Genomic DNA, 24,244 nt, shown 5'->3' on the forward strand with positions numbered 1-24,244 from the left:
TTCCTTCTGGGACAACCTTAGAAGGGCTAGGGCAGAGGTTCCCAAACTTTTTGGACCCGTGGCTCCCTTGACCTAATTGGCAGCGGGCCGTGGCTCCCCACCATTTTTTTAACGGCGCACTGGGGTGCCGCGGCGCACGCTTTGGGAGCCACCACAGTAGACCTCTGTACTCTCTACCATTCCTATGTGACTCTTAGAGTTTACCCATTTGTATCTCTTCCTTGAGTGACCTTACAACCTGTACATTTGCAATTTTTTATATTTGTCTCTTCCCTGTGTGACTTTACTACTTGTACATTTGCAATTTATTTCTGTTTATATCTCTTCCCTGTGTGACTTTATAACTTGTACATTTGCAATTTTTTTCTGCTTGTATCTTTTATGTAACGCATGTAATCCTAAGTCCTTATGTATCACAACTGGTTATTATCTTGCTATCACACTTATTCGAGGCTGTCCACCTCTATTCGATACATCCAAACCGGAAGTGTACTGGCCCCACTGTAGAAATCCACCTCTGCAACAGTAATTATTAACACAACCTTTGCTGTTTTGACAGCTTTCTCCCACTCTATTTCTGCCGTGCTGTCAGCCGCAAGAAGGTGTTCGAAGCTATTTCTGCCTTCAATGTAATTCCAATTTATGACACAAGACGCACCCGGCTGGAACTCCGAAGGAAACCATATACAGACGCCGTCACACTCCACGAGAGGAAAAGTAAAATGGAAGGCACCAGAGCGTTGTGTAACTTGTATTTACCATCAACAAAAAACACAATGCACAGGGTAAGACGTTCATTTCAGGAACAAAGACCAGTGCTTAAACTCTAAAACAAACCATACAGCAATATCCACAGCACTCTCTGTAACCGCACAGAGCTCTTAATTGAGCCATTTAAATGCAGAGGGCGAGGGCTGAGATCACGTTCAGCACAAAGGAGCCACATCCTGGGTGGCGCCGCTGCGCCCCTGGCTTCTCGTCACGGCGCACCGGGGTGCCGCAGCGCACACTTTGGGAACCACCGGGCTAAGGGGTCAGGGGGTCTCTACCCTGCCCCCTTTTCGCGTTTTTCACTCTTGTTTTGTGCTCTCTTGTGCCTCAGTTCTACTGAGAAACAAGATGGCTGCTCAGGTGGTACCAGAAGGATATTAACATTTAAAAACATTATTCGCTAATAGAATTTGCATTTACAAAACCTTTGAAGTTTTTTGGAATAAAATATAGGTTTCACGCTAGATATAGTTAGGAATTAGCATTTAAAAAACCTTGCAAATTCACTGAAAAAACCATAGGTTTCAGGCCTTATATAGTTAGGAATAAGCATTTAAAAAACCTTGCATGAGTGAAATGTCCAGCAAACTATAACACCCCTAAAACTTTTTTTGAGTGAATTTCAAAGTTTTTTTTAAAGCTAATTCCTAACTATATAAGGCCTGAAACCTATGTTTTTTTCAGTGAATTTCAAAGGTTTTTTAAAGCTAATTCCTAACTATATAAGGCCTGAAACCTATGTTTTTTTCAGTGTATATATATATTTAGAAATTAGTCCCTGTTGCATACTCCAACTCTCAACTCTTCACATCGAGGCAAGACCACAGCAGCACAGACAGGTATCACAAAATCCTTATTTTAACTGAATTTATATCACCATTGGGTGCAGACAAGAGACCAACAAGTTTCAGCAGTAGCCTTCAACAGGGTCATATAGTTTCACATGTACAGAGGGTATTTTTAAAGGGACAATCATCTGAACTCCACCACCATTAAAAACAATGACTGCACTGCTGCATTAGTTACAGTTGTAACACAATCACTCTACCATGTTGTTTGTGATTCATTTCTGGATAATTTCCCTCAACCTACTTTACAATTAGTTGAATATACAGGTATTTACAGATTTATTTTCTGGGTTTTTTCGTATTTTTCTTCTTTTCATGCTTTTTATACAATTTCTCTGAAGTCAAAATTCATCTTTGATAACCTCATATAAACACTCTTTTTTGTCACTGGAGTTCACGTATCCAGCAGTTTTTGCAGGTTTCACATACCCATGGAAGGTGCACCTGCCCTGTTGTGCAGTCAGCAACATGGTTGAGTGTTTGGTGATGTGTGTATCCATCTATTTATCTATCTATCTATCTATCTATCTATCTATCTATCTATCTATCTATCTATCTATCTATCTATCTATCTATCTATCTATCTATCTTTATTTACAATGACGTCTCTCTCCACACCACTTCAACCACAACAGCTATTTGGCATGGCTCAATCAAGGGACAGCATAACTCTATAACTTACTGCTTATGACCTCACATTTTACATCACAACGAACAAGTTCAATTACATTACTGGTGACATCGTTGATGACATGTCTAATAACATCACTGATATGTTCAATGATTACGTCCTCCACCATTCTGATGTTCAATTTACTCCACAAACCAGTACAGCCTCTGAAAAATGTAAATAACTACTAAATAACACAGAATCACAATCAATCAATCAATCATTCAGTGAATTTGTAAAGCGCGTTACTTACCCGTGAGGGTCTCAAGGCTCTGGGGGGGGGGGGGGGGGTGAGCTGCAACTGCTCGAAGAGCCAGGTCTTGAGGAGCCTTCTGAAGGTGAGCAGGTCCTGTGTCTGCCGTAGATGGGTGGGGAGGGTGTTCCATGTTTTTGCAGCGAGGAAGGAGAAGAATCTGCCGCTGGAGGTCGTTCATTGGATGCGCGGGACAGTGGCAAGGGCGAGGCTGGCGGAGCGGAGCTGGCAAGTTGAGTCTGTCGTTCAGGTATGCTGGTCAGGTGTTGTGCAGTGCTTTGTGTGCGTAGGTGAGGAGTTTGAAGGTGATCCTCTTGTTAATGGGGAGCCAGTGCAAGTCTCTGAGGTGGGGGGAGATGTGGCTGCGGCGGGGGATGTTAAGGATCAGTTGGGCTGAGGTGTTCTGAATGCCTTGTAGTCGCTGCAGGTGTTTGGCCGGGATTTCTGCGTAGAGTGCGTTGCCCTAGTCTAGCCTGCTGCTGACGAGGGCTTGGTTCACTGTTCTTTTTGTTTCGGTCGGGATCCACTTGTAGATCTTGCGAAGCATGCCGAGGGTGTTGTAGCAGGAGGAGGAGATGGCGTTGACCTGCTTCGATATGGAGAGGGAGGAGTTGAGGATGAATTCTAGGTTGTGTGCGTGGTTCATGGGTGTTGGTGCTGCTCCCAGTGTGGTCGGCCACCAGGAGTCGTCCCAAGCAGAGGGGGTGGAACCTAGGATGAGGACCTCCATCTTGTTAGAGTTCAGTTTCAGACGGCTGTTCCTCATCCACTCGGCGACGGCCTTCATTCCCTTGTGGAGGTTGGTTTTGGCGGTGTGTGGGTCCTTGGTGAGGGAGAGGATGAGCTGGGTGTCGACGGCATAGGAGATGATGTTCTGGTTGTGCTGGCGGGCCACTTGTGCGAGGGGGGCCATGTAGAAAATGAACAGGGTCGGGCTCATGGATGAGCCCTGGGGTACGCCGCAGATGATGTCGGTGGCTTTGGATCGGAAGGGCGGGAGGCGGACTTTCTGGGTTCTGCTGGAGAGGAAGGACGTGGTCCAGTCCAGGGCCTTCTTCTGGAATCCGGCTTCTTGGAGGCGTCTCCTTAGTGTGCGGTGGCAGACCGTGTCGGAAGCGGCTGACAGGTCCAGGAGGATTAGGGCTGAGTTTTCGCCGTTGTCTAGCTGGCGCCTGATGTCATCAGTGGCTGCGATAAGGGCAGCCTCAGTGCTGTGATTGCGTCTGAATCCGGACTGGGGTGGGTCTAGGATGCTGTTGTCCTCAAGGTGGTGCGTCAGCTGCATGTTGGCGATTTTCTCGATGACCTTTGCCGGGAAGGGGAGCAGGGATGTGGACCGGAAGTTCTTGAGGTCCTTGGGGTTCGCCTTGGGTTTCTTGAGGAGGGTGTTGATTTCTGTGTGCTTCCAGCTTTCTGGGAATGTTGCTGTGTCGAAGGAGATGTTGATGATCTTTCGCAGATGGGGTGCAATGGTTGCGCCAGCTTTGTTGAAAATGTGGTGTGGGCAGGGGTCTGATGGAGATCCTGAGGGATGGAGTTCATGACCTTGCGTGTCTATTTGTCGTTGACGTGGGACCAGGAGGTCAGCTGGTTGGTGCAGGTGGCGTTCGTGGTGTGGTCTGTTGCGGTCCGGGGGGATGAGGAGTTGAAGCTGTCACGGATGTCGGCGATCTTGTGGTGGATGAAGCTGGCCAGTGAGTCGCACAGCTCCTTCGAGGGCGGGATGTCGTTGGTGTTGGTGCTGGGGTTGGAGAGTACCTTCACTATGTTGAAAAGTTCTTTGCTGTCGTGTGCGTTGTTATCCAGTCCGGCTTTGAAGTCTTGGCTGTTCCGATGAGGTGTTGATGTCTGTGGATGGCGTCCTTGGGGCTGCGTGGCTGTCTGGTGCGTGGTCGTGGAGCCATTTCTTCCCAAGCTTCCGGCATGTTCGTTTGGAGATCTGGAGTTCTTCGGTGAACCAGGTGGCTTTCTTGCTGGGGTAGTTGATGGAGGGTTTCTTGGTCGGGGCGAGGGTGTTGGCGCAGTCGTTGATCCACTGTCTGAAGTTTCGGACAGCGGTGTCTGTGTCGGTGGGTGGGTTCTGGGTGAGGGTGGAGGTCAGCTGGTCTTCGGTAACTTTGCTCCAGCAGCTGCGAGGCAGCTGTTGGGTGCGGTGGTGCGTGGCTGGTTTCTTGAAGGTGAAGTGGATGCATAGGTGGTCAGTCCAGTGGAGTTCGGTGGTGTGGTTGAAGGTGACGTGGGTGCTTGTGGAGAAGACAGGGTCGAGGGTGTGGCCGGCGGCGTGGGTGGGTTCGGTGACGAGTTGTCAGAGGCCGAGGTTGTTGATCAGGGTGGTGGAGTTGGCGTCGTTGTTGCTCTTGAGGTGGAAGTTCAGGTCCCCGAGGAGGATGTAGTCCGTGGAGGCGAGTGGGTGGGTGCTGGCGAGGTCGACGGTGGACTCGCTGAACTGAGTCTGGGGGGTCTGTTGATGAGTGTTCCTCTCAGGGTGGTGTTGGGATCGGTGTGGATCCGGAAGTGATGGTGTTCGGCAGAGTTGAGGGAGTCGTCTGCGAGAGTGTGGACATGGAGGGTGGAATTGTGGACGATGGCTATTCCTCCTCCCATCCCGTGCGGTCTCTGCGGGAGATCCGGGATGGCTATGGCGATGTCAGGTGCCGAGAAGTCGTTCAGCCAGGTCTCGGTCAGGAAGGCAACGTCTGGGGCGGTGGTGTTGAGCAGGTCCCAGAGCTCGACGGCCTGCTTTTGTGCGGAGCAGGTGTTGAGGAGTGTGCAACAAAGGTGATTGGTCCATTCCTTGGGGTTTTGGTGGTTCTGACGCAAGTGAAGTTGTAGGTGTGGCAGGAGAAGGGTCCGTGGGTGCGTTTTAGGGTGGCCTGGAAGCATCGGCGGTCCTGGCTGGTGTTGAGAGCGTTTAGAGTGTTGGCGTCGTATCGGATTCTGGCGTTGTGGCATCCAGGCGTTCTGGCGCTGGGCGCGGTCCAGGCACGGACAGGCGCAGACGGGCTTGCCTTTAGCACGCCTTCGCTATGCAAGCGGCGCATGAGCTGCGCGCGTCCGCAGCGCGTCCGGACAGCGGCTGCCATATAAGGTGTGGAGAGAGGGAGGAGCAGCTGGGAGGCGGGAGCGGGACGGCGAGGCGGCATGGCAGTGGGGGACAGCGGCGGGAAACAACGGGTCACAGAGAGAAAAAGGGGTGAAGGGGGTCAGGTGTGCTACAAAAGGTAAAATACAGAAGCAGACTGAAACCAAAATACAAACAGGCAGGAGGGAGAAAAACAGAAAATCAAACCACAGTCAGAATGGTGATCTTGGGCACAGGAGGATCGAACCCACATCAGCAGCAGCGGTGTGGCCGCGCACAGGTGGTGCTGTTCGGCGGTAGGAGAGCGACCTGGCCCATAAGCAGGGTCAGCGGTCACAATAGAATCTGTCTATGCAATGAAATTGCAACCTATCCATAAAACATATATTACATAAACATGTGTGCTTATAATATTAATTACATTGTAGTCTGCACCCTCTTGACAAACAAGCCCTATTAGGTGACCAAGCACCTACTTCTCAGTGTGCATACAATTTTAAAGGCGAGTCCACTATTACAAGACACCTGAGCCCCATTAGATGTTCAAGCCCCAGCTATACACAGCCTTCACCTTGCACCTTTATGATACCCTGCTCATTCCAGACACCTAAGCCTCATTACGCAGTCAAACTCCTATTATTTACATCCTTCGTCATAGGCAGAACTCTTCACAGAGAGGCAACTTCTTCCAGGCACCAAAGCAGTATTAGTTGGCTAAGCCCCTACAATGTTTAGCCTTCGCCCTGTGCACAATTTTATAAATAGGGCCCAGTAGCTACACTATCTCAAATCCTGGCAAGTGCTGAAGGCTCTACTACATACAGGCTTTGTCCAGGGGCCACTTTTTATGGACAGCCCATATCCTTCACATACGCAAGTTCCATTAGGAGAGCAGTGAGTGTGCAAAAACATACACTCAATAGCACCACAGAAGCCGTAGAAAATGTACTCTAGATTTACCTATCTAAATACCTTTCAGTGTCAGAACTGTATAGCAAACTGCCACACTCATAGGATGATGTAATCAGCGATGTCATTGGTGATGTCATCCATTCTGTCATATGAGATGTCATCAGTAATGTAATCAATGATCTAATTTCTATGGTTTTAGTTTAACGTTAAGTAAGATATTACCACAACTAACTTTAACATCACTTTAACCATTGCTTTGTCAGTAAATTGATAAGGTTTTTTTTACCGTGAAGTAATTACTAAGAGACCTAACAGTATGTAGTAGGACCACGGCTGCATAAGGAATCTTAAGTATATTGGGAAGGACCGCTGTCCGCGAAGAGCTGTGCAGAGAACACAGTCTGTGTGTAGTAGAGTCTTCCCGTCTGATGGGGGTTAGGCATCTAGAGGGATTTGGCTGTACACACACTCTACACTCATAGTGCAGACTGTGCATATTAGTAGTTGGTGTTGGATTGTCCTCTTCTTGAACACCTCTGTACAGGGAAAACTCTGTGAGGAATAGGGTTTGGTGAGGGAATGGCCTCTTCATGAAGATCTCTATACAGGGCAATGACTGTGTGCATAGTATGGTTTGGCGAGGGATTTAGTCTGGCCACGAAGGTCTCTGTGAGGAACAATATAGAGGGCTATGGATGTGTGTTTTAGGGTTTGGTGAGGGACTTTCCACTCCACAAAAACCAATATAACGGGCAAATGCTGTGCATAGTAGGATTTGGTGAAGAAATTGCCTCTTTTTAAAGACCACTGTACAGGATACATATTGTGTGTATTAGGGTGTGTTTCTTTTCTTAAATAATGTTTGTTCGTCCCAGTGACCACCCATGAGAATCTTGAGGGAGTTGATAAGACCACAGGGCAGCCGCGCTGGATCCCGCAAGACTCCAACAGGATGAGAGCAACCCCAATTATTATTTTTAATTTAACCCCAGTGGCTGTCCCTCTGGGAACCCTTCGAATGCCTAGGGTGTCAGGGTACCATAACCCTGCCTCTTATGTATGTGTTTATATTATTTTTCCAGACACGGAGTTTCAGTGTGTACAATGAAAGCCGTAACATGATTCAAAATTGTAAGTGCCTACAAGAGTCTTAAGGGCCGGACACACAAAATTGAACTTTTTTTTTCCCCATAGGAACAGATATTTATCAATTCAGAACCTTAATTATTCGAAACTACTGAACAGAATTATACCAAATCACAAATAACATTCTTTTGATTAAAGATATCGTTTTCTGCCAAATTTGGTGTATTACTGATTAGCTCTTTAGGCTGTAGCCTTGTCTAAAAGTCCTTGAGAAAATGACATGGAGAAAAGCATTTTGTGACCCCTGCTTTTTCTTATCCCCATCTGGACAGATCACTCCAAAACTTTACAGGAAGGAGGGAAGTGTGGGGGGGGACTTTTCATGGAGATTTGTCTAACGTTGCCAAAGTAACTAGCAAAACCAAATTGCTCTTCCTATGGAGAGTCATACCTAACTTTAACATACACACACACCGACACCCAAACACACACACACAGTAACTATGAAAAATTTAACTTGGCAAGAAACCATAAAATCACAGCAGATGGAACTACACTAGTTGCATATCTATTGTAACAGTCTAATTTTGTAACTACAGCAACAATTTTACTCGGCAAATACACTATTTAGCTACTTCAGTGATATCCACGTAGGTTAATTAGGATTGGACGCATGCTAAACATTCGGGATTCCCACATTTAAAAAAACTTACATTCAAAGATTATGAATGCCCCCTACTTACATAGAGGTTATTTTGAAAATCCAGCATGATTCCAGATTTATATGCTGTATGTCCTTAATCAGTACTAAAAAAGTATATGATTCAGAAAGGCTTTTCTTTGAGTAAGTAATTTATTCGAGGAAATTCAGGGAAAAGGCAGGCATAGGTACATCTATGTACTTCCTACTAGTTGCTACTCAGACCCAAAGCAACTGTGAAGACAATATAGTTATACAAATATAGTCTGGATCTATGCAGCGTTACTGACAACGCTACTATGCCCATATATTAATTATGTTTAAATGAGTAACTGTGTTAACTGTACTATGTAACCATGCGAACTATGTAGCTATTGTCTATATGTACGTACTATGTAACTATACTAACTATGAACTTTAATATATAACTATACCTACAATGTACCAATCTGACTATGTAAGTTAAGGGAGAAGTGCATAAATACAGAGAGACATATTTAGTGCATTTAAAAGAACGTACAGTGCCCCTATCACATTATGAACTCCTCAGCTGACCAAGAGTAGGCAAGTATATGGGGAGGATGGTGTGCCCTACAAAAGAAGGATTATTTAAAATAATAGCTGTCTGGGTGACATCAAAAGGTACAACGGGCCAAATCCTGTTTAGGTTGTGTGGCACATAGTTGACACCAACACCTCCTACCCTGCAGGGTATTCAGTACTGCTAGCACCCTGTCAATGGCAACTAGTACAGACCTCCGCCCATCTCTTCTTGCAACGCCACAAACGTGGGCAATAGAAAACCAGGGTCAATTGTCTTTGCCAATGCGTGTTTGAGTTTTTCATAGACAAACGTCCCTTGGAGAATTCCCATTCAAATTATTCCAGATCATTTTTTGAACCCTTCTTACAACTTTGTCCCCCTTTATTCGTTTTTCAGGATATCTGGTATTATTACCTGAAGACTTCGTTTGCAAAGCTTGGTGCTTATTGGTCTCAGTTGAGACGAGGCTATTGTTGATTTCAAGATGGCTTTTCCCTTGGACTGTTGTGTCACTCTCAACCATAACCACAGAAATGTGAAAACCGCATCTGTAATACAGATGTATCTAATATTTTCTATAATATTTGTATTATTTCTGTCCTGTGGACTCTTATGTCACTGTCAACCTTAACCATAGAAGTGTGAAAACCATGTCTGTAATACAGTTGTAACTAATATTTTGAATAATAGTTTCAACTTTATACTTGGCATCATAGAGAATACCATCTAGATTTCGTATGAATTTCCGAATGTTTTTTGTGTGATTTTTGGAATTGTCCAGTGTCTTGATGGGTATGTAGAAAGTATCTCCAAGTATAATTGCCTCCCACATTGTGTTTACACTTAAGAAGTGTCATGAGGGGAAGGACAGCGCTAATATTAATGTCTTACTTTGAACTCTTATGCGAATCTTACAAGACGAGTTTATTGCTTTACATAATATGAGGTCGCATGTAGACAAAAAGACAAATACTTGGTTTTCCCTGCGGTTGCCAGATGGAAATTAGAAACTCGTCAAACAGAAGGGAAAAGGAGAGAATTGTACTGTCCTGAACTTGGATCAGTTCATTTATTGAAGTCCAAAACTTGGATCAGTTCATTTATTGAAGTCCAAAATGTATATACAGAACTTAAAAGAAGGGGAAACAGCATATTATAACAACAGAATCTCTCAAGCATCGAATCCAGTAAAAATAATATTCTGAATTATTAACGATCACTGCTCCTATGCCTCTCACATTCTCCCATCACAGATCATGCACAATTATTTAACTTCCATTTTTTACAATAAAATCTCAAACTTAATCACTTCAGAAGGAATTCCAAAACCATCTGTTTGTGATATGTTGCCTGTGCTGGACTTCAGTCCCTCTAGACTGAGTGGTTTTGCAACTATTTTGACGAATGTCTTCTAGATGTTATTGCGACTAATTGCCCATTGGGCTCGGATAAATGGTTATGCAGTTTCAGTACTTTGATACCAAATAAACTACTGACTGTCTTTAACAATTCACTAACATCTGTCCCTTTTCCAGATATTTGGTAAATAGGGTTAGTAGCATCTCTGTTAAAAAAAAACCTTTCACTGATCTGATTTGAATTATCGCATCACTGCTCCCCTATTGGTACAAAATATTCTAGAAATATGGTGTTGCTTAGATTCAAAACTATTATGGGGGAAAAGGCATTCCTGACGCCTTAAGGCAGGGTTTGTCCCGAAAGAAATACAGAATTTGTAATAGGATCAGTTTTGGATGACTGTGATGGATAATAGTTGTATTTGTGTCTTGGTCCTATTAGGCCTTTCTAAAGCATTTGACACCCAGGATCACACAATCTTATTTACCGGGCATAGGTCTGTAGGTGTCTCGGTCAGTGTATTGATGTGGTCACTCTCTGACTTGACAGAACGCCAACAAATTGTAGCATAACCATCTCATAAATCCAAAATCCAAAGTTCTCGTTTAAGGTGTTCCCGCAAGACTATACTATTTCCTTTTATATTCACCATGTGTATGTGCTCCATAGCCCACGTTATAACCCAGGTTGGTGACAAAGTGTACATGTACATGAATGAAAACAGTTTATATTTGGGTTTGCCTGCGATTTACCTCCTTCCCCAGCCTTGTCAAACAGTCTACATAAAGTAAGCTGGTGAATGTCACAATTTTTAAAAGAAATTGAACCCTACAAAAATTGAATTACTTTGTCCTGTGAGGCGCTTAACTTCGGAGCACTTGTTTCGGCTGAAGATAGATCTTATATTCCTATCATGAATGCACTTAAACATCTTGTCTTGACTATGTAACACCATCCATTCATCATCCCCAGGAAAACTAATCAATCAGTGATTCCAAATGCTGCTGCCCGCTTATCATCTGGTCTGTGGTATACCTAGACATGATCACATTTTGTCATTTTGAAATCAGTTACATTGGCTGCCGGTCATACTATGGCTATCGTCCATAGAGGGGTCCTTTCCAGAGTTTGTTGCTTCTATATTTAGTTGGAATGGGTCCAGCTGCAAGTTACCGGCTAATGACCTGTATCTTATAACTAATCCTATAACAAGTACAGTCTCCTTTGGACCTTGTGTCTTTTCTGGTGTTTCCACCAGAAAGTGGAATGCTTTGCCTCTTGCTCTCCCCCTAGAATCTTCTCTAATCAGTTTCAGGAAATGTGAATTGATTAAAATCTGTTTTGTTCACCAATTCAATTCATCAGTAGTGTTTGTCCCAGTCAGGTTATCTTAGTGCCATGACACCCCGTTGTGCGTGCACTGTACAGTAGAGGCGAACGATATTTTATCCACTTACTTGTAGTTGGGCGAATCCAGGAAACGTTTCTTTAATTACTAAGAGGAACACATTTTCCCGACTTCACCCAAGGACAGCAGCATAGTTACACGTGTCGATGTCTGCACTCGACGTCCAACACGGACGCGCAATGAATGCTGGGGATTTGAGCTTCCCTGCTGACAAGTGCCTGTGGGGGTACAAAATGAAGGCTACTCGGTCCCGTCGCTCCTTTCCCTGTTCTCTGATGTCCCCCACGTGACCTCTGGAGGTGGTGGAAGGAGATGTTACGCAGGTGCCATCGGAAAAAAGGTGAAAGCCAGGTGCTTCCGGCTCATCACAGCAGGCGGTTAAGCCCAACTGCGGAATGGGCCCACATTTCACCCACAGCTATTTTTTTAACGGTGTCAGCTACGGTGCGGAGCTACACATAGACAAAATTTGCAAAGTTGAAAAGCTGCAGCCTTTGCAACTTCTCCCACAGTTACCATGAATAGATTTAACTCGTCTCGTTGTTCTAAAAGTTTCTAGACACAACAAGCGCAGCAAAGCGTCCCTGCAATCGCATTTCAACCAATTAATTTATATTTCACATATAACTTTTAATTTGTTATTTCCATTTAAAAAATGCACTTAGTTTGATGACAGTCCACACTGGATTCCACCGCTTTCTAAGCATCAAATCTATATCCAGCTCTACACTTTCCTGAAATCAGTTAGTTGAATACATTTCACAGCATTCCATTATAATTATATCAAAAGAATGTTCATGCTTTGTTAAATATAATACATGCCTAATTCACGGATAAGCAAAGCAGTCGTGTTATGAACGTCATCGACGTTGAAATGCAGGCCCAGTCTAGCTGCGCTCTTTGCACTCTTGTGAGAACCATTTATTCTTACCTAAAATGGAATGTATGGAACTTTGCACTTTTTGTAGATAGATGTGGACAACTCTGACTCAAAGATTAAAACTCGTGTTTCCAAAACTGGATTTACTGTTCTAGACATGAACCTCAAATACTGTCGACATTTTAACGAAGATACTTAGGAGACAGGTCTCGTTCTGAACTAAAACCCTTTTTCCGTTGCAGTCAGAATTTTAATAATACAAGGTGATGGAGGGCACGCATCACAGATAAAGAGGTGAGAAAACAGGCATTTTTGTTTTTGATTGCCTGTCGGGGAATTACGGATAGGGGTTTTCTGGGTATTGCGTTATGGGTGTGTGAGTTTACAATTACCCTTACAAAGTTACACAGCAACGACAAAGCTTAAAATGTCTTTCTGAAGCTGTGAAAGTTTAGCTTCATACAAATTACCTGCAGATACAATTTTCTTGAAAGCGCAGATTTTGTTAGAGATTTTACTGCAAAATTTTGAGTTTTTTTCTCCTACAGAACCTTGATTTTGTATCATTTTCCACCACTATTTTATAAAACGTTCGTCCAGTTCCTTCACTTGGTGAGATTTTATATTTTTTTAAAAACACCTAATAAGAAACCAACATTACTAAAACAAACGTGAGTGCACAATAATGTATGGCCATGCAGATTTACTAGACCTGTAAAGCGGGAAACATAAAATGTACTCACTGATGAGCAGGACGAGAATGCGGAGTACAAGCGCCCTCTTCATCATGGTTGTCGCCTGTCTGCTTTGTGGGGACTGAAGTGATGCAAGCCCCGCCGCAGTGAGTGCAGACATGCTCAGAGCTACGTCTCGGTAACTTCTGCTTTCCGCCAGACAGCAGCACCCACAATGACTGCGCCGTTGCTGGTCTGTGGATTTCCTCTGTCGTGTGCATCAAATAACATATTATGATTGGCGTTCCCTCGGCTATTTGAAATTCAGTCACTTTCAGCTCACGAAGCAATTTTGACTAAATCTCCCTTGTTTAATTTACATCATCCTCTTATTAAAGTTATTAATTTAGCCCTGGAGTCAGATTACAAAAAACTGTACCACTGCAAAAATAATAACAATTAAAAAAAATGCATCAGCTGACCAATATTAACTTCCCTACCAGTCCAAGAATACTTATTTGCGTTGATTGGTCATTCATTTGTCATACTGATACTTACTGATAGTTAAGGGTGACACCTGACTCCAAAATACATTTGCTGTTTACATTTGAATAAATGTGTCTCATTTCAGTCTGTCTGCACCAAACTAGGCGGTAAACAGTGGTCGAAATCCAAGCTTACAGCGTGGCAAATGTGTAACTTTTCAAAATCCAATTCATTTTTCCATAGCAACCTTTCTTAGAGTAACCCTCTGACCCCGTCATTCTTACTTGTTCTTAATGCTATGAAATTCCGTCGCGCCCTTGCTGACATGTAAGCCAAAATGCGAGTATGAGGTGGTGTACGGTGTAAATTTAGAAACTAAAGAACCACGTATCTCCAAATGTGAACTATATACTCACTGAGGAGAAATGGGAAAAACAATTGAAAGAGAAGCTCAATGCAGCTCCGTCGCCATGCTCATGAAAATTGTAATTGCATTAATATAGCGTTTACTACCACAGATGAGGCGTCGAAGCACTCTTACAGCTAGTAGCATGCTACTCCAGAACCCCTAAAGGATTAGTGGTGAATTAGTATAGGGAAATATGAAATGAATTTGAGCGGTGGACATTCTAGTCAGTTGTTTAGATTGAAAAGGATAGTGGCAGGATAGGAGAGGGAAGGGTTTGCATTCATTTACTACTCCTGATGAGGTGTTGAAGCACTTTTCAGTGGGTAGCACGCTAATCCGGAACCCAAACAGGATTAGTGGGCAATTAGTATAGGGGAATTTGAAATTCCTTTGAGCAGTTGACATGTTAGTTTGTTATTTTTTTTTAAAAAGGAGAGTGGAGGGAGAGAAGAGTTAAAGGCCTGAATTCCATGCTAACGTTAGAGAATATTTGGTCTAGCGTATGACCCTTTTCATGGGTAGGGCGATGAGCATAAGGGGATAGTCCAAAAATCGTTAAAGATTCCAACGGCCAAGCAGCCTCAGAGTCAGAGGGATCATCCATATGGATATTAAAATCTCCTAAAAGAAGGCAATGTCTATATTTCATGGAAATAGGAGAGATGGCTTGAGTGAGTGACTCAATGACTCAATCCTCATCCTCTCCACCTTCAATGGGGTCTGTGAGAAGTTTCCTGGTATATATTGTCCACTAATTCAAGTGGGCATCCTGTACCAGCCCAAACAACCCTTATGGTGATCTAAGAGGTCAAAGGTAACCTTAGAAAGCTATATAAGTGGTAGCTGTGGAAAGCAGCCTTAAGGCTCAGTCTTGAAGGAATGTTTAGCAGTTTGTTTTACCAGAATGCAACCAATAGTATTGGTTAAATGAAAGGAGAACCACGCATTAGTATTAACAAATATATATTTATTAATATAATACTGTCCAGTACGACACAATATCTTCTACACGGATATAACCACATAGCACACAATACTATAGCACAGAAATTAAATTAAACAGCACAAATACACAGTGGACCACGGTGAGAACCAAACCATATATTAAAATCGTGGTATAAGAACCACGACTCGACTCAAGACAGTGTCTAGAGGTTGTAGAATCTCTGGGATCCCAAGGAACCACCCAAGAAGAGTAAGTAGGGAGCCCATGGAGGACAGGTTCAGTGTTGGAACGCAACGTTTGCTCCGTACAATTCTATGAGGAAGTGGCTGTTTAAGTTTTAGAGTTTAGGGACCCTTCCCAGTGGACTTTTAAGAAACCCAGTGGAAGTTAGGAGGTTGGATAGCCACCCCACCCATGGATACCAAGGTACCTGAGTTACCTATCCCAGGGAAGCCGGATGCATAGGTCTTGATTGGCGTCGGAAACCGCAGTCGAACACAATGGAGAACTTGAAAGAAGAGCCGGAGTTGGAGAATTCTTGTTGAAGAGTACCTGAAAGCAGAAGGGACAGAGTCTGGGTCACTCAGGAGTGACTAGGGACTCAAGACGAATGCCCACCGATGTTGAATGCTTCAGGTGTGTTGATAGAGTTCGTGACTCTGCAGCCACAGGGACCAAGAGACATCAAAGACAACCAGGAGCTGTATACGAGCTGTCCCACAAAGGGTGTCGAGTGCTGAGGGGTCGGTGTCCAGTGGGAGCACCAACAAGCCTTGGCCACATTAATTCACACAGAAGGTCAAGGATGGTTATGGTTCGGACCACCAAGGTGTCGGAGACTCAACAAAGCAAGGAGAGCGAGGGCAGGCCTGGAGCAACTAGTGGAAGCCAAGAAAAGCGAAGTTGAACCCACAGGCCGGAGGCACAGGAGTTGCAAGAGGACCTAAAGCGATTTCACAAAGCAGCACTCGGCGTGAGAAGGCCAGAGGTTTTTGTAGAAAATGATGCCAGGGATTGGGGCTACTTGGAGCCCTGTGCACTTGTTCTGGAAATGCCAACAAGCATATGCACTTGCAAATGTACACAGTGCACAGGGGTTCGGGTATTGCAGCCCCTACAAGGGATTCTGACCCCAAACTTGGCCTTAAACTTGTGAGAGAGCAGATCAAACCTTGAGGGACATAGAAACCCACCTCCTGTGTTGCTGAAGTCCTCAGAGTCCATAGGCGCTCAGGGTAAGCACACCAGACAGCAGTGTTGTGGTGCCTGTGAATGCAGGGGAGCAACTGCTTTACTCCAAGGGAGATATCTGTGGTTGTCCTTGATGCACCACAGGTCTAACACGGATCCTGCATGGGGCATGGGCACAGACAATGCTTCAGACTGAGAGGGAGACGAAATCAGGCCCAAACGAAGTCCTGCGAATTCCAGAGTATCCAGACAGTTGAAATTCTGTAGTTTCCGGTTCAGAATCTTGCCCACGTCGCACCTAGGGTAATACACAAAGGTAAGCCATTTTTTACCCATGGGAGAGGGCAGGACAGATTCAGGGGACCCTCCCATGGGAGGGTCTGGACAGTGGGGAGGTTCCTCCCATGTCCTTTGTCCAGTTTTGCACCAGAGCACAAGCCAACGGCACTCAGGGCTGATTTGAACTGGACTATGTACATGAACACCAAATGTGCCCCTCATGCAGACTTTCAGTCGCTGGCAAGTACATCCACCCAGCCCTAATAGAATAAATCCTGTCTGGTTGGTGTTCACACCTACCTGTGACAGGATGCCTATTGTTCTGCCTTCCCTTGCTCAAGCTTAGCTCAGCAGCAGGAGGGCAGAAATGTATCTCTGGTAGGCAGCAACCATATTTTGCTGCCCGGGACTAGAAGACTGGTACCGGGAATTCCAGGGACCCAACGAAGCTTGCTTCTGCGGGGTGGAATCATGCCTCCATGCCGGTTACCGGGGTGGGGTTATTATTCCGCAATGTTTGACATCAAACACAATAGGGTTACTTTTAGATTTTAGAGTTGGTCATCATGCGGTCGCATAATGCCACTCTATATGTCTTAAATGGCTGATGCACTCACAACCCGTACGATGCAGAGGTGTCCTGCTCATGCAGTGGCACCCTCCCATTTAGAACCAATCACCTTGCCTTCAGGAGTGTTAAGGTCTGCTATAGGAGTAAATGAATTTTTAGTTTTTTGTTTTAAGTGCAGTGACCCTTAGATATAGTAAGCCTATCTGACGTAAGTGGTGCATGCACCAACCTACACAGGCTGCAGTGGCAGGCCTGTAGGTTCCATTTTGCTTGGCCTTTCAGGGGTAGCATAATACAAGCTTCAGCCCATGGGAGGCCTCTGGGGTACCTATGCCCTGGGTATATGGGTACCATATACTAGGAACTGACAAGGGTACCCCAGTATCCAAACTGTAGTTTCCTAAGTACATAACATAACAGTTTACGGAGAAAACAGATAGACTGGAGTCCTGATTAGCAGGATCCGATTCCCAGTCAGACTAATCAAAAACCAGCACAGCACCAGGCGAAACGGGCGGGTAACTATGCAGAAAGAACCCCCCCCCCACCCCACGCACCGCCTTGCCCAAGAACCAGTTGAGCATTTTTTATTGCCCTGAACCAAATATTTTAAAGCGCTCTCTTTAAAACCAATGTGTAACAACTGTGAGCATTAAGATAGGTTATGATTGGATCCAAAAATGAAATGTTGGTCTTAAACCGTTACTGTGGTTTACTGAAAAGATCATTTAATTTCTGCTTACAAAAGTAGCATGGGTTGTTTACGACTAAAGACCACAGTCTGCGCACTGTTCTCAAAGTTATTCTGCATGCATCACTCAAAAATATACAATGAGTTATTTAGCTGATTCGTCATGTTTGGTGTCTAGGGCATTCTGAATATGTTCTTTTGTTTGCATTTGGATTCTGGTGCCTAAGATATGTAAGAGTGCATTTATTTCACGTGTGTGGCACAGGAAAGGAAATTGAAACATCTTTCACTTTTCTGCCACTACGCAAGAGAAGGTTGCACCTTTGGTTTGCATCATGCCAGAAAGAGCGTTGGTGTAAGCATGGTGAACTGATAAACTTTGCAATAAATGTTTAACAATACATGATATTCCAGAAAATGGACAGGTTCCATAGTTTGATTAATCTCTCAAGCACAATGGGTGCATGCACAGCAAAGTGTTCTGCTGAATGTAAAAATTAAAATATACATATTACAGTTAGCAGTATCTTCGTAAATCTTGCAGTATTGTGGGCATCCATTGGGCAATGGTGGTAATTCGAGAGATAGAATGGGCATTCATGAAGCCAACACATTGTGTGAAGCTGGCATTATGGGCTCATTAATGACATATTGTGGCAATGCATGTCATGATGTAATCACCCTAACCCAAATACTGTCGCTGGCCTAAAGGTGGCAATTCCTGTCATACTGTGGACATTATAGTGTCAAAATACTAATCTAAATAAATGTGAATGCATTAAAATTCAATCAGAATCCCAAGAGGGATCAGTGCAAGTGAACACATAAAATGCGAACATTAATGTAAATGATTAGTCAACCATCCCTTCACAACATGAGACAGATTACATTCCCATACAATGACAATAGGCAGTAAAACATCTGCCAAGACTAGGTTTTTCTGCAAGGGGGCTTAATTGTCGAAAGTGTCTACTTTTAGGTCTCGCCTAGCAGTACGCATGCGCTGCAGAGGCAAAAGACCTAAAATCAATCGCTTAGGCTTTTCAGCCAAAAACATGCACGCGTTCCATAGCCTTCAATGGCAACACGTGCACGTTTGGTGATCCCCCTTGCGGGAGAGAGCTTGACACCATATGTTTGTAATTAACTTACAAACACATGGTGTCCCTGGCTCGCTCCCGCAAAGGAAACACTTTGTGTGCCGTCGGCCACTGCCCCTTAACCCTCCCACTTTTGGCACGCAAGCTTGTTTTTTATTGAGTCGTCAAAAACATGGAATTATTAACATATTGATGTATAACAATACCATAGAGGAATAAGCTCGACTTTATCAGAAAAATAGTTGAAGGGGGGACATATTCAGAGAAACACTATTTAAAACACTGTGCATGCGCATGCATTGATCAATCCTTGGTAAATAAACCTTGTGTGAATAGGTGGGCGGTAAAGGGACTGCTGGGGATGGTGGGTGTTTTGATATTTGTATGGAAGGGGAGGGGAGGGTGGTTAATTATCAGCCATTGTTATAACCTTAAGCCCAGTGCTGACACAAGCATAGCTCCCATTGCGATGGGCGGGGATTACATCAGCCCCTGCCCAATTATCGCCTATTGTAGTGGAAAATGCACCACTGAAATGAGCACCGGCCCTGAAATCAGAGCACTTTTCATAGGCTGATGTGGTTCCAGCTGCGGGGACGTTTATTTCTTCGCACACAGCTGGATCGCAGCACGAGACTGCGGTGGCGCACCTGCACGTGGGCCCTGATGGTGGAGACTGGGCTTGAGATTCGGAACGCCACCATCCTGCGGGCTTCTGAAAGGTCGGAAATGCTGGAAAGAGTCAGTCACTTGTAGGTGACGCTCTTGCAGCTCAGTCGACATCTCAGTGATGCATCCTCAAATTCGAGCTGCCCCATGTTTTAAAGAGAGGCAAACATTAATAAGGACTGAAAATTGAGAATCAATTATTCCTAGTGACAAGCTAACACACCTTTACCACCAGACACAGATAAACCGATTGGGGTGGGATCTTTTTATGTGGAGTGTGGACACCAGGGGGCATATTACCAACAACTAGCGATAATTATCTCTATGTTGGTTTAGCGGCGATATTTTTATCGCCGAGCTGCGGCGATTTTTATCGCTTAGGAACCTTGCTATTATCAAGGTTTATCTCCTAAGCGATTAAAATCAGCCGAAATGCATGAATATCTCTGAAAAGTCAGCAATATTCATGCATTACCGAGCTAATGCTCTTAGCCATGTTATCCACCTACCATTGGATAACATGGCTAAGAACTGCTCTGGGGCAGGTGTTAGCTTTTGGAGATATTCGCGCTTAGCGCGAATATCTCCAAAAGTTGGTAATAGGAGATAGCGATGTTAGCAACTGTTTCCAGTCGCTAACATCTTGGCACGCCCACTTTGCATGTCATTAGTGATAAATATCACTGACATGCAAAGCGGGGCCCAAGATGGTCGCTATCTCCTACTAGCTGTCGCTAACTGGTGTTAGCGACAGCTAGGTAATAGGGAGATAATTTTATCTCCGCTTTCTTGGCTTTTAAAGCCAAAAAAGCAGAGATAAACCCCCTTGATAATATGCCCCCCGGTTCCTTATTCTTAAAATCTTGAATAAGTGCAACAACAACAAAAATGAGGGCTGTAGGAGCAATTTTGGTGCTTTTGTAGCATTTTGCCTGGGTGTAATTATTTCGATGATAAATGCATTTTCTGCTAGGAAGTTTAATCCAAACTCTCAGTTGCACAAGTTCCAATATGATGCTTTAACCTGCCTACTTATCACATTCTGGTTTAGGCCTGGTTAACAGACCCTACCAGATTAATCTTTTGCAAAGTGCATACGGGTGCGATGTTTGGGGTTATAAGGACGTGAGGGATATTCAGGGTGTTGAGAAATGTATGCGCTGCCTCCTTGCAGTCCCCTCATGTACCCCTACCTTCATTTTGCATGAAGAGCTTGGCTTGGGGTACATCTCTGATCACATCGCTGTCGCACCACCGGTACGTTGGTTAAGGATCTGGTCGAGTTCCTCTACCACCCTGATTCAGATAGTACTAGCTGATTGGATTTCTCTTGACGGGGTGACTCATATCCCGAGCTGAAATATATTAAAGAGAAAATGAGGGATTTGGGCTGCCCAGACTTGGATAACAAACCTAGACCACTGGGACCAGCAGCCATCAGGGATGTCAAAATGAAATTCCTAGCCAGTCAGCAGGCAAACAGGCAGGGCTTGGAATTAGCTAAGGTCTCAGTGAGAAGGTATGTAATTATAAGTCTGTCCACACAGCCACCGCCCTATCTGTCATTAGTTATCAACGCACAACACCGATTTGCCATGGTAAGATTCCGGTTGAAGCAGGTGCCTTGGATTTTAGCCTTTCCCAAGGGTTATTCTATGACAGGTATACTAAAACTGTGCCCTTGCGACAGCTTCTCGGAACAGGATACCTTGCATTTTATATTTTTTTGTGAATTCTATGCCCCGCTTCGTAAGAAACTTACACTGCCACTATTGACAGAGACCAACCTTACTCAAGTTAGACTTGCACTAATTCCTCTGCAAATGCTACCCTCCCCTCTGGTGTGCTTCGGGGTTGCAAGCTTTCTGTTTGGGGCCATGAGATTTAGGAAGAAGATGCCCTTGCAGTAGCGATGAAACTTTGTTCAAACATGGAATAGGTATTAAATGTCTTTTTAATATATTTTAAATGAATAATCAAGAGTGTAGTATATTTTCGAATGTATTGATATATGTTGTTTGTCCTTTCTAAATTATGTCCTCTAAATTAATTGCAGTATTTGTAACTATGTGCTTGATAGACCCTCTGTTGGACAAGTGTATCCCCTCTCAATGTATCAACTGTATTTTAAAGTTTTAAGGTGTTTTATTTGGTTACTTTTATGGCTTTTATTAGCCGAATAAATTATTTGTGAACTGAACTGAATACATTGTGTTAACTTGCAGCTTCTGGAGAGATGATTGAGCAAGGTAAAACTTGTTACTTCAAGTAGCCGCTTGTTTAAAATGTTCTACTTCGCCATTTATTTTAGGCTCTCTGTATATTTCTGCTTGCTACAAAACTGATTTGAGGTTCTAGAGCACAAGATGAAATAGCTGGTGTTTAGGGGCATGGCAAGGCGTTGTTAATATTGATAAATACGATGTTGTTGTACACTATGATACATGTACGTTTGTTTAATAATGAACATGCATCTCGGTTGCTGAATTCACCCAATATCATCTCCCCCTGAATCCCGAGCCAGAAATGTGTGGTCAGACAGGCCCTGTGACTTAGGCCTAAAGCAACTGATTGACAGATCACGGGTACTCCTAGTACGGCCCGCGAACCGCGGCCCGGCAAACCTTCCTGTGCAGCCCGCGGACCTTGCAGACATGTATCTGTGTTATATTTATTATTTGTAAAGTGTCCGCAAACACTGCCGGTTGTTGATTTAAGGGGGCCAGGTGATTACAGGCATAGAGTGGAGATTCAGGGGTGCTAAGAAGAGGTCAAATACAACAAGGCCTCATTAACAATTAAATGGTCTTTTAAAGACCTGTGAAGTACTCCGGTGACTGGCGCCAGCGGGGCTTTGATCTGACTGCTCGGGGGTGCCGTCACATCTGTGACCCCCAGGCCAAGTGGTGGGACACAAACCCTACAAAGCAGCAAATTCTGAAAGACAACGAGCTGGCTTTTACATTACAAGGGGGGGGCTGTCTCTGGGCTGGTGACGGGGACTCGTAGACACAGTATGTGTGCACTGCCCGAGAGATAAACAGGGGAAGAGACAGACAGGGGCAAGGGCAAAGGCAGGGGCAGGGGCAGAGACAGGGGCAGACAGGGCCAGGGGCAGACAGGGGCAGAGACAGATAGGTGCAGAGACAGATAGGGGCAGAGACAGATAGGGGCAGACACAGATAGAGGCAGGGGCAGATAGGGGCAGAGTGGCAGAGACAGATAGAGGCAGAGACAGATAGAGGCAGGGGCAGATAACGGCAGAGTGGCAGAGACAGATAGAGGCAGAGACAGAGAGAGGCAGGGGCAGAGCAGCAGAGACAGATAGAGGCAGAGACAGATATAGGCAGGGGCAGATAGGGGCAGAGTGGTAGAGCCAGATAGGGGCAGAGACAGATAGGAGCAGAGACAGATAGGAACAGAGACAGATAGGAGCAGAGACAGATAGGGGCAGAGACAGACAGGGACAGACAAACAGAGGCAGGGGCAGACAGGGGCAGGGGCAGACAGGGGCAGAGACAGATAGGGGCAGAGACAGATAGGGGCAGAGACAGAGACAGATAGAGGCAGGGGCAGATAGGGGCAGAGTGGCAGAGACAGATAGAGGCAGAGACATATAGAGGCAGGGGCAGAGTGGCAGAGACAGATAGGGGCAGAGACCCATAGGGGCAGAGACCGATATGGGGCAGAGACCCATAGGGGCAGAGACCGGGACAGACTGGCAGAGACTTATAAGGGCAGAGACAGATAGGGGGACCGATATGGGGCAGAGACCCATAGGGGCAGAGACCGGGACAGACTGGCAGAGACAGATAGGGGCAGAGACATATAGAGGCAGAGACATATAGGAACAGATGGAGGCAGGGGCAGATAGGGGCAGAGTGGCAGAGACAGATAGAGGTAGGGACAGATAGAGGCAGGGGCAGATAGGGGCAGAGTGGCAGAGACAGATTGGGGCAGAGACAGATAGGGGCAGAGACCCATAGGGGCAGAGACCCATAGGGGCAGAGACCGGGACAGACTGACAGAGGGAGAGACAGATAGGGGCAAAGACAGATAGGGGCAGAGACCGATAGGGGCAGAGATCGATAGGGGCAGAGACTGATAGGGGCAGAGACCGATAGGGGCAGAAACAGGCAGACATAGACCTATAGAGGCAGAGACAGACAGAGATAAGGACAGAGAGACAGAGAGGGAGACAGAGGGAGGTGGACAAGGCCAGACAGAGACAGAGACAGGGACAGACAGGGCCAGACAGGGCCAGACAGAGAGGAGGAGACAGAGAGGAGGAGACAGAGACGGAGGGAGACAGAGACGGAGGGAGACCGTGTGTGTGCGAGTGTGTGTGTCAGTTTGTGAGTGTGTGTGTGAGAGAGTGTGTGAGTGTGTGTGAGAGTGTGTGTGAGTGTGTGAGTGTGTGAGTGAGTGTGTCAGTGTATGCCAGGTCTGGTGGCTTAGTAGACGAAGGCGTCTGTTGCAGGGGCCTGTGTTCAACCTCATGGTCAGTTTTTTTTGCTGCTCTAGCCCCTCCCCTCCCCCACTGACCCCGCCCCCACCAGTGTGGCCCTCGGCCACAAGCAACACGGTAAATTTGGCCCCCGAGAAAAAGTTTGTGAGTACCCATGCCTTAGACAAATGCGACAACAGGAAAACCCAGATCAATACCGCAGATTGGCAGCGATACCACATTGGTCTCGGAAGAATGGCCTCAATAA

At 45.2% G+C, this 24,244-nt stretch overlaps 1 protein-coding gene across 1 annotated transcript in view; it reads right to left on the reverse strand.

Annotated features, from left to right (window-relative positions):
- The window catches only part of ITGAE (integrin subunit alpha E), a 771,961-nt gene extending 758,523 nt beyond the window's left edge, over window positions 1-13,438 (reverse strand). The window contains exon 1 of the mRNA XM_086955032.1: window positions 13,257-13,438. Coding sequence (XP_086811158.1) covers window positions 13,257-13,368 — 112 coding nt within the window. The 5' untranslated portion in view covers window positions 13,369-13,438. The remainder of the gene's footprint in view (window positions 1-13,256) is intronic.
- Between the last annotated feature and the right edge of the window lie 10,806 nt (window positions 13,439-24,244).

This window comes from Lissotriton vulgaris, chromosome 2_1, assembly GCF_964263255.1.
Source record: "Lissotriton vulgaris chromosome 2_1, aLisVul1.2, whole genome shotgun sequence".
Lineage (NCBI taxonomy): Eukaryota > Metazoa > Chordata > Amphibia > Caudata > Salamandridae > Lissotriton > Lissotriton vulgaris.